Source organism: Antennarius striatus, chromosome 9, assembly GCF_040054535.1.
Source record: "Antennarius striatus isolate MH-2024 chromosome 9, ASM4005453v1, whole genome shotgun sequence".
Taxonomy (NCBI): domain Eukaryota; kingdom Metazoa; phylum Chordata; class Actinopteri; order Lophiiformes; family Antennariidae; genus Antennarius; species Antennarius striatus.
Window position 1 is genome coordinate 886,994 of NC_090784.1, and position 12,454 is coordinate 899,447.

The 12,454-nt window shown below is 45.1% G+C and overlaps 1 protein-coding gene across 4 annotated transcripts in view; it reads right to left on the minus strand.

Annotated features, from left to right (window-relative positions):
* The window catches only part of adgrb1a (adhesion G protein-coupled receptor B1a), a 183,808-nt gene that overhangs the window by 90,843 nt on the left and 80,511 nt on the right, over window positions 1-12,454 (minus strand). For all 4 annotated transcript variants that reach the window (XM_068323815.1, XM_068323816.1, XM_068323813.1 and 1 more), the window contains exons 3-5: window positions 3,680-3,838; window positions 2,539-2,643; window positions 501-665 (exon numbers count right to left, since the gene is read on the minus strand). In XM_068323815.1, the coding sequence (XP_068179916.1) occupies window positions 501-665; window positions 2,539-2,643; window positions 3,680-3,838 (429 nt within the window). The remainder of the gene's footprint in view (window positions 1-500; window positions 666-2,538; window positions 2,644-3,679; window positions 3,839-12,454) is intronic.

Consider the following 12,454-nt stretch of genomic DNA (forward strand, 5'->3'; position numbering starts at 1 on the left):
CTGATGCTCTGGAGGGTTCAGTTGGGTTTTTCTGTCTGTTAAAGCGCTTTGAAATCTCTGTTACCATGATTAATCACTATATAAATAAAACTTGATTGATTTATTGATTGATTGATTGATTGATTGATTGATAGAATTGACAGAATAACAGGCATACTGACTGATTTTTCATCCAATAACATCTGGACACTTGCGGTGTAATATTAGAGTAAATTTCACGTTTGACCAGGGAATAAAACCAGGATATTTTACACACATAGATTTTGCCCCAACATGGTGTCAGTAGAGTTAGTAGCAAATACAAACCATCGGTCTTTGGACTGCATCCGGATAACGTTTGGATTCAGGAATTTCTTACAATTGTTTTGAACATTGCAACTCTTTGGACATTTTTTGTCCATTACACACTGAATATATGAGACATAACCACTGGATGACAGAGTCCTGCTGCAGGTGTCATTCCAACGATAGAGTCACTGATTTGAGGATTTTGTCTTTACCTGGGCATACAGCTATGTTGCAGAATTTGGTCTGTTTCTCTGGGCCGTCACATGGATCTCCCCCAAACTGAGGGGGTGTGCAGGTTCGTGTCCGGGATCTGTAACCTCGGCCACAGGTGGACGAACACAAACTCCACGGTGACCACTCATCCCAAGCGCCGTGCACTGCAATCAGAGCAGCTAGGGTATGATTTATAGACCAACACACACACACACACACACACACACACACAGAGTTGTACTGTTTTAGATGTTCTCCACTGAACTCTACTGTCTACTGTGTTCTGATAGTGTTGAGTCTCCCTGCCAGTCTGCGTGTGGGCCAGCCTGTGAACACCAGTAACGGTTAGAACCACAATCTTTCTAAACTGCCAGTCTTTTCTGCAAGGTTAAGGTTGGAATCATCCCAGAAGCCTGAGCAGGGGGTCAGGTGGGTCTTGTATGGGTGAGACAGAGGTCCAGGAGAGGGCTTGGCAAGCGCAGGAAGGTGGCAGGAGAAGCAGGATTGGAGGGCTTACCTGGACAAACGGCAGAGTTGTTGCAAGGTCTCTGCTCACGCAGCGGCCCACTACACTGGGTGCTGTAGGAGGAGGACACACAGAAACGAGTGCGACTCTGCCAACCCTCCCCACAAGTGGCAGAACACACACTCCACGCTGACCACTCCTCACCTGAAGCTGAGTCTACTGGGGGAGGTCGGGAGGGTAAAGGATGGGAGGGAAAAGGAGGAGAAGGAGAGGAGAGGGCCAAAACTAATTACCATGCAGGAGGCAGCCTCATTTACAAAAAGAGGAAGGGTTGAGGTGTGATAAAGGCTGGATCCTAGCTGTGTGAATGTTCTGGGGCTGCCTCCTTCAAAGACAGAACAGTTCCAGACTGTCTGAGGGCTCTGCTGGTGCATTCCAAAGGTTCCTCCAACTATGGCTGGAAAATTGAGCTTCCTTTGAAGCTGAACCAACAACCCAATGGACTTCAGGACTACACACTATTATAATTAAATTAAATAAAAGATTCAGTTTTAAGTCATTGATCCATCTTATTTAATGCCCAGCTTTGTATGTTTTTTTGAAGGAGGTGCCTCTGAAACGGACCCAGCTTCTGTCCTGCAGGTTGTTTTTCCTGTGTGGCGCTGGCGTCATATCCTTTGCATGGACCTCCACAGAAGCACATGCACTATCCTGGGATATGCCAATCATAGTTAAACAGAACTGACAGGTGGATCACATCATTTGACCAGTAGGTGTAGAATGGGCAGCCACAGCTGGGAAAGCACGGGCAACAAATCAGCAAATTAAAGTGATTCTTCACCCAACATCTCCAAGTATCAAACCTGAACTCTAGGCTGACGGGTTTGGACTTCACATTCCCCTTGAGGAACACTGCTTCAGACAGTTTAGATCTATATCAATGATGGTAACTTATTTGTGGTGTAAAAAAGGGTCACAGATGCTGCCATGTTTTACGTGTGCAGCGTGTATGGAGGCTTGTGGTCCTTCGTTGGGGGTCTACCCGCCACTCCCCCAAGAAAGAGACAAGGGGAATAGTCACATCAACAGTTCTGTTTTTCTCCATGCCCCTTGTCTTTTTTTAATGGTATAAAACTCTGACCCAGCTCCATCCTGGTGGCAGACAGCAGAGTGCTGCCAGGAAGCTTTAGAAGGATTTGTGGAAGTATTATGAGTATGTTTCAGCTGACACAGCAGTAAGTCGTGGCTACCACTGGATTTTGGGTGGAGCATCACTCTAACAGAGAGGGAGGACTCTGTTCAGTGCTTTACAGATAGAGCACATCATCCTGTCACAACCTCACAGAGAATACCACTCCGCTCCATTCGGTCAGGTTCATGTTGGAATCCGTCCGCTGCAGACCAGACGCTGCTCTGGGAGATTTTGATAGATGTGTGTGTTCTGAATGAAACACTGCGTTGTGTGTGTGGTGTGTGTGTGGTGTGTGTGTGGTGTGTGTGTGGTGTGACGTGGTCACCCAAGCTGCCACGGTGGCTGATGCATGGGGTCCCTCCGCGTCCCGTTGTCTTACCTGTCTGGGGGCTCTGCTGTCCACTGGGGGGCTTGTCTACGTCGTCACGCTTGCGGCTGTCCACCGAGCGAAGTGATTGGCTGCGAGAGAGATGGCGACCTTTTCCTAAAGGGGGTGAGGCAAGGCCGGGGGAGGAGGGGCGAGGGTTAGCAACCGAAGGTCCGTCATGATTGGTTTATATGAGGGACACAACCGTGACGTGATTGGTCACCCAGAACAGCATCAGCCAAACTTGGGACTTTTGATTATTGATGTGATGCTTGTGTTTCATGTTTAACTTGTAGAAAAATGTTAAATGCATCCAATCACTTATCAATACACCCCTTGTGTGTGTGTGTGTGTGTGTGTGTGTGTGTGTGTGTGTGTGTGTGTGTGTGTGTGTGTGTGTGTGTGTGTTGCTTTTGGCCTGTACCCCACATGTATAGTGTGTGATGTAGTAACTAGAGTGGAAACATCATTTCCCCTCGAGGCGATGAATAAAGGATCTGATTATTATTGTGTGAAAAAAAAGAACCGTCTGGTAGTGCTCTTCATCCCTCCCTCTCTTCCTCCCTTCCTTCCTTCCTTCCTTCCTTCCTTCCTTCCTTCCTTCCTTCCTTCCTTCCTTCCTTCCTTCCTCCCTCTCTTCCTTCCTTCCTCCCTTCCTTCCTCCCTCTCTTCCTTCCTTCCTTCCTCCATTCCTTCCTTCATTCCTCCCTCCCTCTCTTCCTCCCTCCCTCTCTTCCTTCCTTCCTTCCTCCCTCCCTCTCTTCCTTCCTCCCTCCCTCTCTTCCTTCCTTCCTCCCTTCCTTCCTCCCTTCCAGTCTCTCTAGTGATCTATCTATCTATAAATACATCTATTTACTGTTTATTATGCTATATTCTTTCATATTGTGTCCATACATGGTCCTGAAAAAACTGATTGTTATTTTTATTTTTATTTCCATCGATCAAAGTCCCCTTTCCAACATGTCCTCTGTAAGTCAAGAGGCTGACTTGCAGAGCATGGACACACAAGCCAAAGAAGATGTGAGGAAACATAATAAATGGCAGTAAAGCTGATATTTAACCACAGTTTGACTGACAGATGCAGATATGTTAAACACAAAGAACGCTACACACACACACACACACACACACACACACACACTGAGGAGCTCACCCATGCAGAACTGGGAGTTGCAGGGTCGGCCCTCCTCCACCACCCCCTCACACAGGAACGACTCCTCAGGGGGGGACTGGCAGGTCCGGGTCCGGATCTGGATCCCGCCTCCACACTCGCTGCTGCATTGTGCCCACTGACCCCACACACTCCAACCACCTAGACACACACACACACACACACACACACACACACACACACACACACACACACACACACACACACACACACACACACACACACACACACACACACACACACACACACACACACAGTGTTAATGTCAAATGTTAAAGAGCTCAGTCATCAATCAAGCACAAGAGGTAAAAAAATGCCTTCTAAGAAAGAGGAAATATTTAAACATCAAACAAACAAACAAACAAACAAACAAACAAACAAACAAACAAACCCAAAACAATTATTTCCAATGGTTTATTTTAGAGACCATCTGAAGATCTCTCACACATTATGAAGAGTTTCACCCTTTGGTGACCCACCAAAGAGTGAGGCGTAAAATGGACCCCCTGACTGTCAGCTCTATGAACCACATCCTCAGTGTGAGAGATGGTCACATGTGGGCACCCACCCCCCCGTAAAGTCCCAGTGGGGAGCCCACACTCAGCCCACAGAGGAACAGAAGTGGGCCCTCCATGAGGACCCAGCAGGATCATGGGCTGAGTGTAGGCATTCCATCCTCCTCAGAGTCCGGTGAACGCTGCTCCCACAGAGGGCTCCAACACGGGGAGCATTTATTCTATGTATGGAACATCTCCCAGTACTTGTTTCCTACAAAAATAAATAAATGTCCACCTCACTCCTCACGGTTTTGGTTCCTTGAACCGGTTCACAGCCCTGTAGCTCTCACTGCTCATGGTGGTGATACTGGTCCTCCACCAGACCCCTGGGAGCCCGACGGTCCTAAGCCGTATCTCAGCTGCTCCTAGAACTGCACTCTTCTGGGCTGAAGCTTCAGATGTTGTTCATGAACCTTCTGGACCAACCCTCTCAGTTTGGAGTCACAATGGAGCTGGAGCCGTGTTCAGGTAGAGGAACGGACTCAACACGCAGCCTCGTGGTGTGCCACCGTTTAAGGTGAGGCCATGTTGGTCAGATAGGAGCTCCGTTAGATCTGTTAGTTACTAGCTTAGCTTAGCTTAGTTTAGCTTAGCTTATTTTATCTTAGTTTAGCTTAGTTTAGCGTATCTTATTTTATCTTAGTTTAGCTTAGCTTAGCGTAGCTTAGCGGGGACGACAGTGTTGAACGCTGATGGAAGTCAACAAACAGCCTCCTGGTGTGTGTGTCGTTATGGTCCAGGTGTGGGAGGAGGACAGAGCTGCTTCTTCTCTACTCCTGTTTTTGAGGCAGACAGATTTGTGGGGGTCCAGGATGGGGGGCAGACAGGATTTGGGGTGTTATTTCTTTGTTTGTGTTTCTTTAATGGTTTTCTAACTATTTTAGGTTTTCCAACCCAACAGCTATGCCAGAGACGAATGCATCATCGTGAATAAACAAGCTAAACAGCAGGTTTGAACATTTTCTTTCACTCAGAACCCTCCGTTTTTGTGACTGGATTTGTTTTGTACCATTTTAAACTTTACTCTGTGAATGACTCATTCAAGGGAAACCCTGTCAGTCACAATGTAGTCACCCAGCCTACGCTATGATGGATAAAATACTAACAAGACATCCATATCTGAAACAAGGTTATCAAAGTTCAGTCAGTCTTGTGAGTTGTGTTATTACTGTGTTATTACTGTGTTATTGCAAATGTACACCATGATGCTGGTTTCAGTTTTGTGGGTGAACTATTGTGTGTTTCTTAACTATATTTAAATAAAAGGGATTTACAACACAGGCCAGCTTTACCCCTTTAACATGCAGACAAATGTGTTAGAACTTAAAACCTATCACTGCATGACATTTAGAAATAGCCACATTTTCCAGTTCAACAGTGGATCTTTTCAGTTTTACACTATTTTCCCTGGAATTCATGACCTTTGCCAAAGCGCACCATTTTAAAGCAAAAACAAACATTTGAATTAAATTGCATTGAATTGTAAACTACTACTGATATTCTGTACAGCTCATACCTGGAGTCATTTAAATCTGGTAATTGCACACACGCGTTGATACAAGCACCAAAACATTATTTTTTCCACTGTAGATACAGAATTAAATAAAATATTGTAAAATGACCTAAAAGATTTATCTTGATTTGTACTAATATTTAAAATTGTTTATTCCAGACAAAGACCCATGACAACCAACCAACCAACCAACCAACCAACCAACCAACCAACCAACCAACCAATCAACCCACCAACAAGGAAAAAGCCATGGATGAAGCACAAGTTCCTTCATAGACATAAAAATAAGCCACCAAACATTTTTAAAGCAGCATTTCTTTAACGGACGAAGCTGTTTGGAACGCTATCTTTTCATTCGACACGTTATTAACAGTATTAACGAACACAAACTAACAATACATTAAAGGTTTTCTACATTCTTTTCACAATCTGTGTTGTTGAATTCCATCAAATCGTGTATCAACAGTTTTTCCAACTACCCCCCATGACGGGTAATTATTGAGGAAGTTGGGGTGGGGCTCAGCATCCTGCCTATTTAAACGATCGGTTTGGGGCAAGACATTTCAAATACAGCGTAGTTGGATATCTGGCAGTTAATTCAAAAAAGCAAAATATGGAACCTTTAAGAATTTATTGACATTGTGTCAAATGCAAATTGTCTTCATTTGTCTACATCGTGACCTCACTCAAAATTCAGTTTGACACTTTAACACACTTCGGTTTTTTGATTTTCCTTTTACCCTCTTGAACATTGTTAGATTTTTGACTTAAAATGCTGACAAGAATGTTTGAAATGTGTTTAAAAAGTCTGGCATCAAAAATCCATTGTATTAACATGTGAAAAATGTTAATTTTCTTCACCCAACATCTGCTATGGTGACTTTTTATGGGTGAGAAGTGAGTCTGATCCGTCCAAATAACCTTGAGCTGTTCTCTTGAATAATTATGGGCTTTTATGAACAAATATGCTTTATGTATAAAAATGAAGATTAGCTGCAGTTTATAGCTAAGGACAGAGGCTCCTTCTATCAAATACAAGCTTTAGTAAGGCAGACAAAAAGAGGTGGGTGGGTCCATTTACAGATAACATTCATCCCCCCCCCCCAAAAAAAAAGGACATGATGACAAGAATATAGAGCTTGTTGTCTCTCCTGAACAATAATCAGACTCAGTAAGGGGGAGAAAAATATGGGCAGAATAACACACTGGTGTGTTTCTCCCTCTTCAAGGGCATTTTTAGTTGTCTAAAAAAATGGTGGTGGTGGTGGTGGTGGTGGTGGGGGGCTTTTGACAAACAGGCTGGTAGCATGAGGGGGGGGGGGCTGAGATACTTCAACTGATCCTTCCTCCTTCACCTCCTGAATTTCCTTTGACTTTCAGGTCTGCAAGACACAAACGTCCATTAATTACTGCGCCCGAGCACGGCCTCAGTTCACCAGTGGATGCATGTGTATTCTGCATTTTTTTCAAGTGTGTTTTTATAATGAGCTTCCTGAAAGTCACCTTTTCAAAGAATGGGATGATGGGTTGGGTTTCTCCTGTTACAGCTCTGGCTTTTTACGCTCTGAAAGAATCAATAGCTGCCACTAACTACATCTCTTCTGCTCAAACCAAATGCACCCAAACACACACATTCATACCAAGCTCCAAGATAGGGCTTCAACAGATTTGAGTGTGAAGGCCAAACGGGTGAAATGTGAAATTGAAGCTGCACATATTTTGACATGAAGCAGTGGAGAAACACAGGAGGGTGAAGAAAATGTAATAAAGATAGAAACACGAGGAGCTGATGGGAGTAATTATTAAAAAAACATGAAATGCAGGCAGAAATGGGATGAATGGCTGAATGAAGGATAAGGCAAGTGCTGACACCCAGAGGACAGAAGCAGTCAGCTGCACGCTGGAGATAACGGCCAGTAAAATGGGTTCGTTGGGGATGAAGGGAGACGGGAAGAGAAAAAAGGGAAAATGTTCGGACAGATAAGAAGAGAGGGGGAAATGAACGGCGATTAAAAATCATGCCAAGAATGTTAGAATCCTGCATGGATAAAAAATAGAGGAAAACATTTATTTTAGTGTTTCAACATCAATATGTACTATTTATGAATGTTATCACACATTTATTACGTGTTAAATTAATACAGTTATTAATGCAAATCATATCAGTACAACACTTGCTTGTGCTTTGATTGCACACGTAAGGTCTTCATGAAAGGTTAATACCTTTAATTCCCGCTGTCTTTCTAAATACATGAATGGTAGCAGATCTGAACGCAGCAACATCCCATCGATCGCTCTCTTCACGCTGTGGGGAGCTTAACCTGTGGGTGAACCCACCACAAAGCACCAGCACACACTCAGCACACACTGCACTGCTTTGTCAGGTCAATGGCGACATTAAGGAAGCAGTCACCAGAACAATGTGCTGCTGCTCCGCCTCTAGCTGTTACCTGGTTTCTACTTTGACCCGTGGCTCATTTTTCTAAATGTGTACCAATACATAAGAATGTGAAATATACTAAGAAAAAATCCTGGAGGCTGTTTTATGATCTGAATTGTTTGTTAGCATAGTTATACAAAATAAAACCGATAAAAATAAAAAGCGGTGAAGACAGAACCCATGAAAACAGAGGATCCGAATCCTGGACTGGATACACGAGTTTTGTCATGATATTCATTGTAAAGGATTTCCTAGCAATTTTTTCAACTTTTCCCACGTTCAGAGAACTTTCTTTTTGGTTGAGTGATCCTGACATAGATTTGTTAGTAAACAACAACAAAAGCAGCCAATCACAGTAACAAGGATGGAACTCAGAAAAACCTCAACCCCTCTCCCAGGAACCACCACCTTATCGTGGTGGGGATGTTTGTGTGCCCTGAGGATCCTGAGAGCTATGTTGTTGGAAGTCTTGTACTCCTGGTCGGTCTCAGGTGAAGGACCAGGCAAAGAATGGTTCAGAAGACCACATGAAAAAACAAAGAGAGAAAAAAGGGACCCTTCCCGAGATCAAGACAGGGGGTACACATCTGGAACCAGGCCTGGACGGAGGATCTGTCGTTCAACGCCTGGTGGCGGGGTCTGCCGGGGACTTTCCCCACCCCTGTATGTGGGCCAATCGCCCGCAGGGTGAACCAATAGGGCCAGGTTATAGCTGTATGGGTGGCAGTGACGACAGGGGGTCACGACGGACCTGACCCCGGTGGCAGAAGCTGGCTTTGGGGACGTGGAATGTCACCTCACTGGCGGGGAAGGAGCCGGAGCTTGTGTTGGAGGTGGAGCGTTACCAGTTTGATCTGGTGGGGCTTACCTCCACACATAGCCTCAGTTCTAGATCCAAACTCCTGGATAGGGGTTGGGATTAGTTCTTTGCCGGAGTTGCGTCAGGCGTGAGGTGCAGGGCGGTTGTGGGGATACTCACAAACCCCTGGCTGAAAGCCGCTGTGTTGGAGTTTACCCCGGTGGATGAGAGGGTCGCCTCCGTACGCCTTAAGGATGTGGGGGGGGAAACTCTGACTGTTATTTGTGCATACGCACCAAATATCAGTTCAGAGTATTCGGCCTTCTTGGGGTCCCTAAATGGGGTCCTTGATGGGATCCCTGTAGGGGACTCCATTGTTCTCCTGGGGGACTTCAATTTACACGTCGGCAATGATGGAGACACCTGGAGGGGCGTGATTGGGAGGAATGGCCTCCCTAATCTGAACCCAAGCGGTGTTATGTTGTTGGACTTCTGTGCTAGTCATGGATTGTTTATAACTAACACCATGTTCCAACACAGGATGCTCATAAGTGTACCTGGTACCAGAGCACCTTGGGTCGGAGGTCGTGGAACAATGGACTGTGGGAGGTACTGAGGGAGTATGGGGTGAGGGGGCCTCTCCTCAGGACCATCCAATCCCTGTACGCCCAAAGTGAGAGCTGCGTTCAGGTTCTCAGGAGTAAGTCGGACTTGTTCCGAGTAGCTGTTGGCCTTCGCCAGGGCTGCGCTTCATCACAGCCCTGGCGAATCTGTTTGTGATTTTCATGGACAGGATATGGAGGCGTAGTCGTGGTGAGGAGGGGTTACAGTTTGGTGGCCTGAGGATTGCAGCGCTGCTTTTTGCAGATGATGTGGTCCTGTTTGTGTCATCAGCCTGTGACCTGCAGCGCTCACTGGTCCGGTTTACAGCTGAGATAGACGCGGGAGGCAAAGCTCTCCATCTACCGTTCAATCTTTGTTCCTACCGTCACCTATGGTCATGAGCGATGGGTCATGACCAAAAGAACCAGATCGCTGATACAAGCGGCTGAAATGGTCTTTCTCAGGCGGATAGCTGGTGTCTCCCTTAGAGATAAGGTAGAAACACTGCTGTTCACGAGGGGCTCAGAGTAGAGCCGCTGCTCCTTCACATGGAAAGGAGTCAGTTGAGGTGGTTTGGGCATCTGGTGGGGATGCCTCCGGGGCGCCTCCTAAGGGAGGTGTTTCTGGCACGTCCAGCTGGGAGGAGACCTCGGGGCAGACCCAGGACCAGGTGGAGGGATTATATCTCAACACTGGTCTGGGAACGCCTTGGACCCCCCAGTCAGAGCTGGTGGATGTGGACGGGGAAAAGGAAGTTTGGGGGTCCCTGTTGAAGCTGCTGCCCCCGCGACCCGACCCTGGATGAGCGGGAGAAGATGAGTGTATGGATGGAGAAACCTCCACCAAGGAAGAACAATCCTCGACATTTAGATCCCTCTAAAAACATTTGTGAAAATTCTTCCTGTGGTTTTCTGACTATGCAAAAAAACCTAACAAACATACATGTAATGTAGCAGAACAGATCATGTGAGATGAGTATAAATACTTAATTTCCAGTTTGACTTGTTTTGTATTTGCAATTGATAAAGATGATAAAAATCTGTTACCTTTAGATTTAAACGTTGAATTTTCAGTCCACTAAAATGTGACAGTTGTTTAAATTATTGCTGTCACTCTTACATCTAAAATGTACAGTATGTGAATGAACATGAAATGCAAATAACTGTCAAAAGGTCCATCAATCACACACAGTCGAAATCATGATGGATTGTCAAGGAGACCAACCATTAAGGTTAAATTAACAAGAAGGACTTTGGAAGTTTTTCTACTTTTTCAACACTGGACAAGACATTTGTGCCTGACATGAGTCCTGAGTGCATTTTTGCAAGTTAAACAGATATGGAAGCTTGCAAGATCAGAAACATTATAGAAAGAAAGTTTAAATTTAAGGAACCCAGATCTTGTTGGGTTACATCAACCATCAGCTGGTTGTGTGTGTTGAATGTTAATAGAAATGTAACGTGTGAGAATGAATCCCTGGATCCCTGACAGGGGTGTTCTGGTCTCTCATCAGGGTTTTCACTTTACAGACTTTAACATAAAAGAAGATTGTAAACATGAAATCTTGATGAATTAAAGATTTATTTTTTTTCACACCAAACCCAATAGCACAGCCTGATCTTAGAGATGACAAGGATTGTTTTTCATTTATTTTATTGTAATTACATATTTTCTTTTCACACCTGCTGCTGTGATCATATGCATGTATTTAATTTGAAGGTGAGTGGTGCTGGAAGTGCTGCACAATGCCACCTGTCAAACGGCAGCACATTTCCCTGAAGAGTGTCAGAAACGCCTGTATAAAACCTGACGTAACAAAAAGAAAAACACTTCCCAAACCGTCTGACTTCATTCATCAAACTCCAGCTGATCGTAAGCCAATGTTTTACCTCCATTTTAATCAGCGCAGAAGGAGGAACCGTTCCACAGCAACGCCGTGTCAGAAACTCACCCCCACAGGCTACAAATACATATTATGTGGACTGTCTTTGGTTTCAGGTGCAGCTATGCCAAACAGACATTTCAACTCGGATGGATGTCACTTTTCAGAGGGAACGATAAGAAGAGACTGAAAAGGTCTTTCACCACAGGGATCAGCTGCTTCTCTTACTTCTTGCCAAGTCTGACTGACAGCTCACAGAAGAAAGCTTTTTGCTGGGCTTTGTCCTTTTCTGCACATCCATCCGCCAGAGATGACTGCTGATAAAATTTGAGGAGAAAAACGTTGTAATATGTGTTAGCTTGTCAAAGTGAAATTATTTCAGAAAGTCTCTACCAGTCGTGCTCTAAAGGTAGTTTTTGTGTCTCTATGGATTTCCAGAGCGCTGCCGAGGAGAGCGTTCTCTTCTGGATGTTGTTTACAGGTTGTCCTCCTCCAGTGTCCCCAGTGCCGTCACCATTACACCTAAGTGTTCCTGTGGGAACCGCTGGAATCTCTTTCCTCTACAGACTTGAGTGGATTCCCCACCCCCTCTACCTTACCCGATATGGCTATTAAGAATCCGATCGCCCCCGCGGTACTTCAGTCCTGAGCTCTCCCAGCTCCTCCAATCACTCATCATTGTTTTTTCCTCATAGTTACTTTGGGAGTGAAGTTATCTGTTCAATTTAAGACCCATATGGTGTTAGAATATATGGAATATATTCAGAGGTGTCCGGGGATCACTAACCTTTAAACCTTCTATTCAGATGCAAAACAGATGCTGGCACGCTCACACAGCTCTCTGAGCAATGCGGTTTACTCTGCCCACGCTTTCTAACACTCTCATACATCAGAGGTCCTCGTCTCCCCACACAGTGTGGGATGGTGACTGCATTGTGACTCAGAAACAAAGTGAGAGAAACA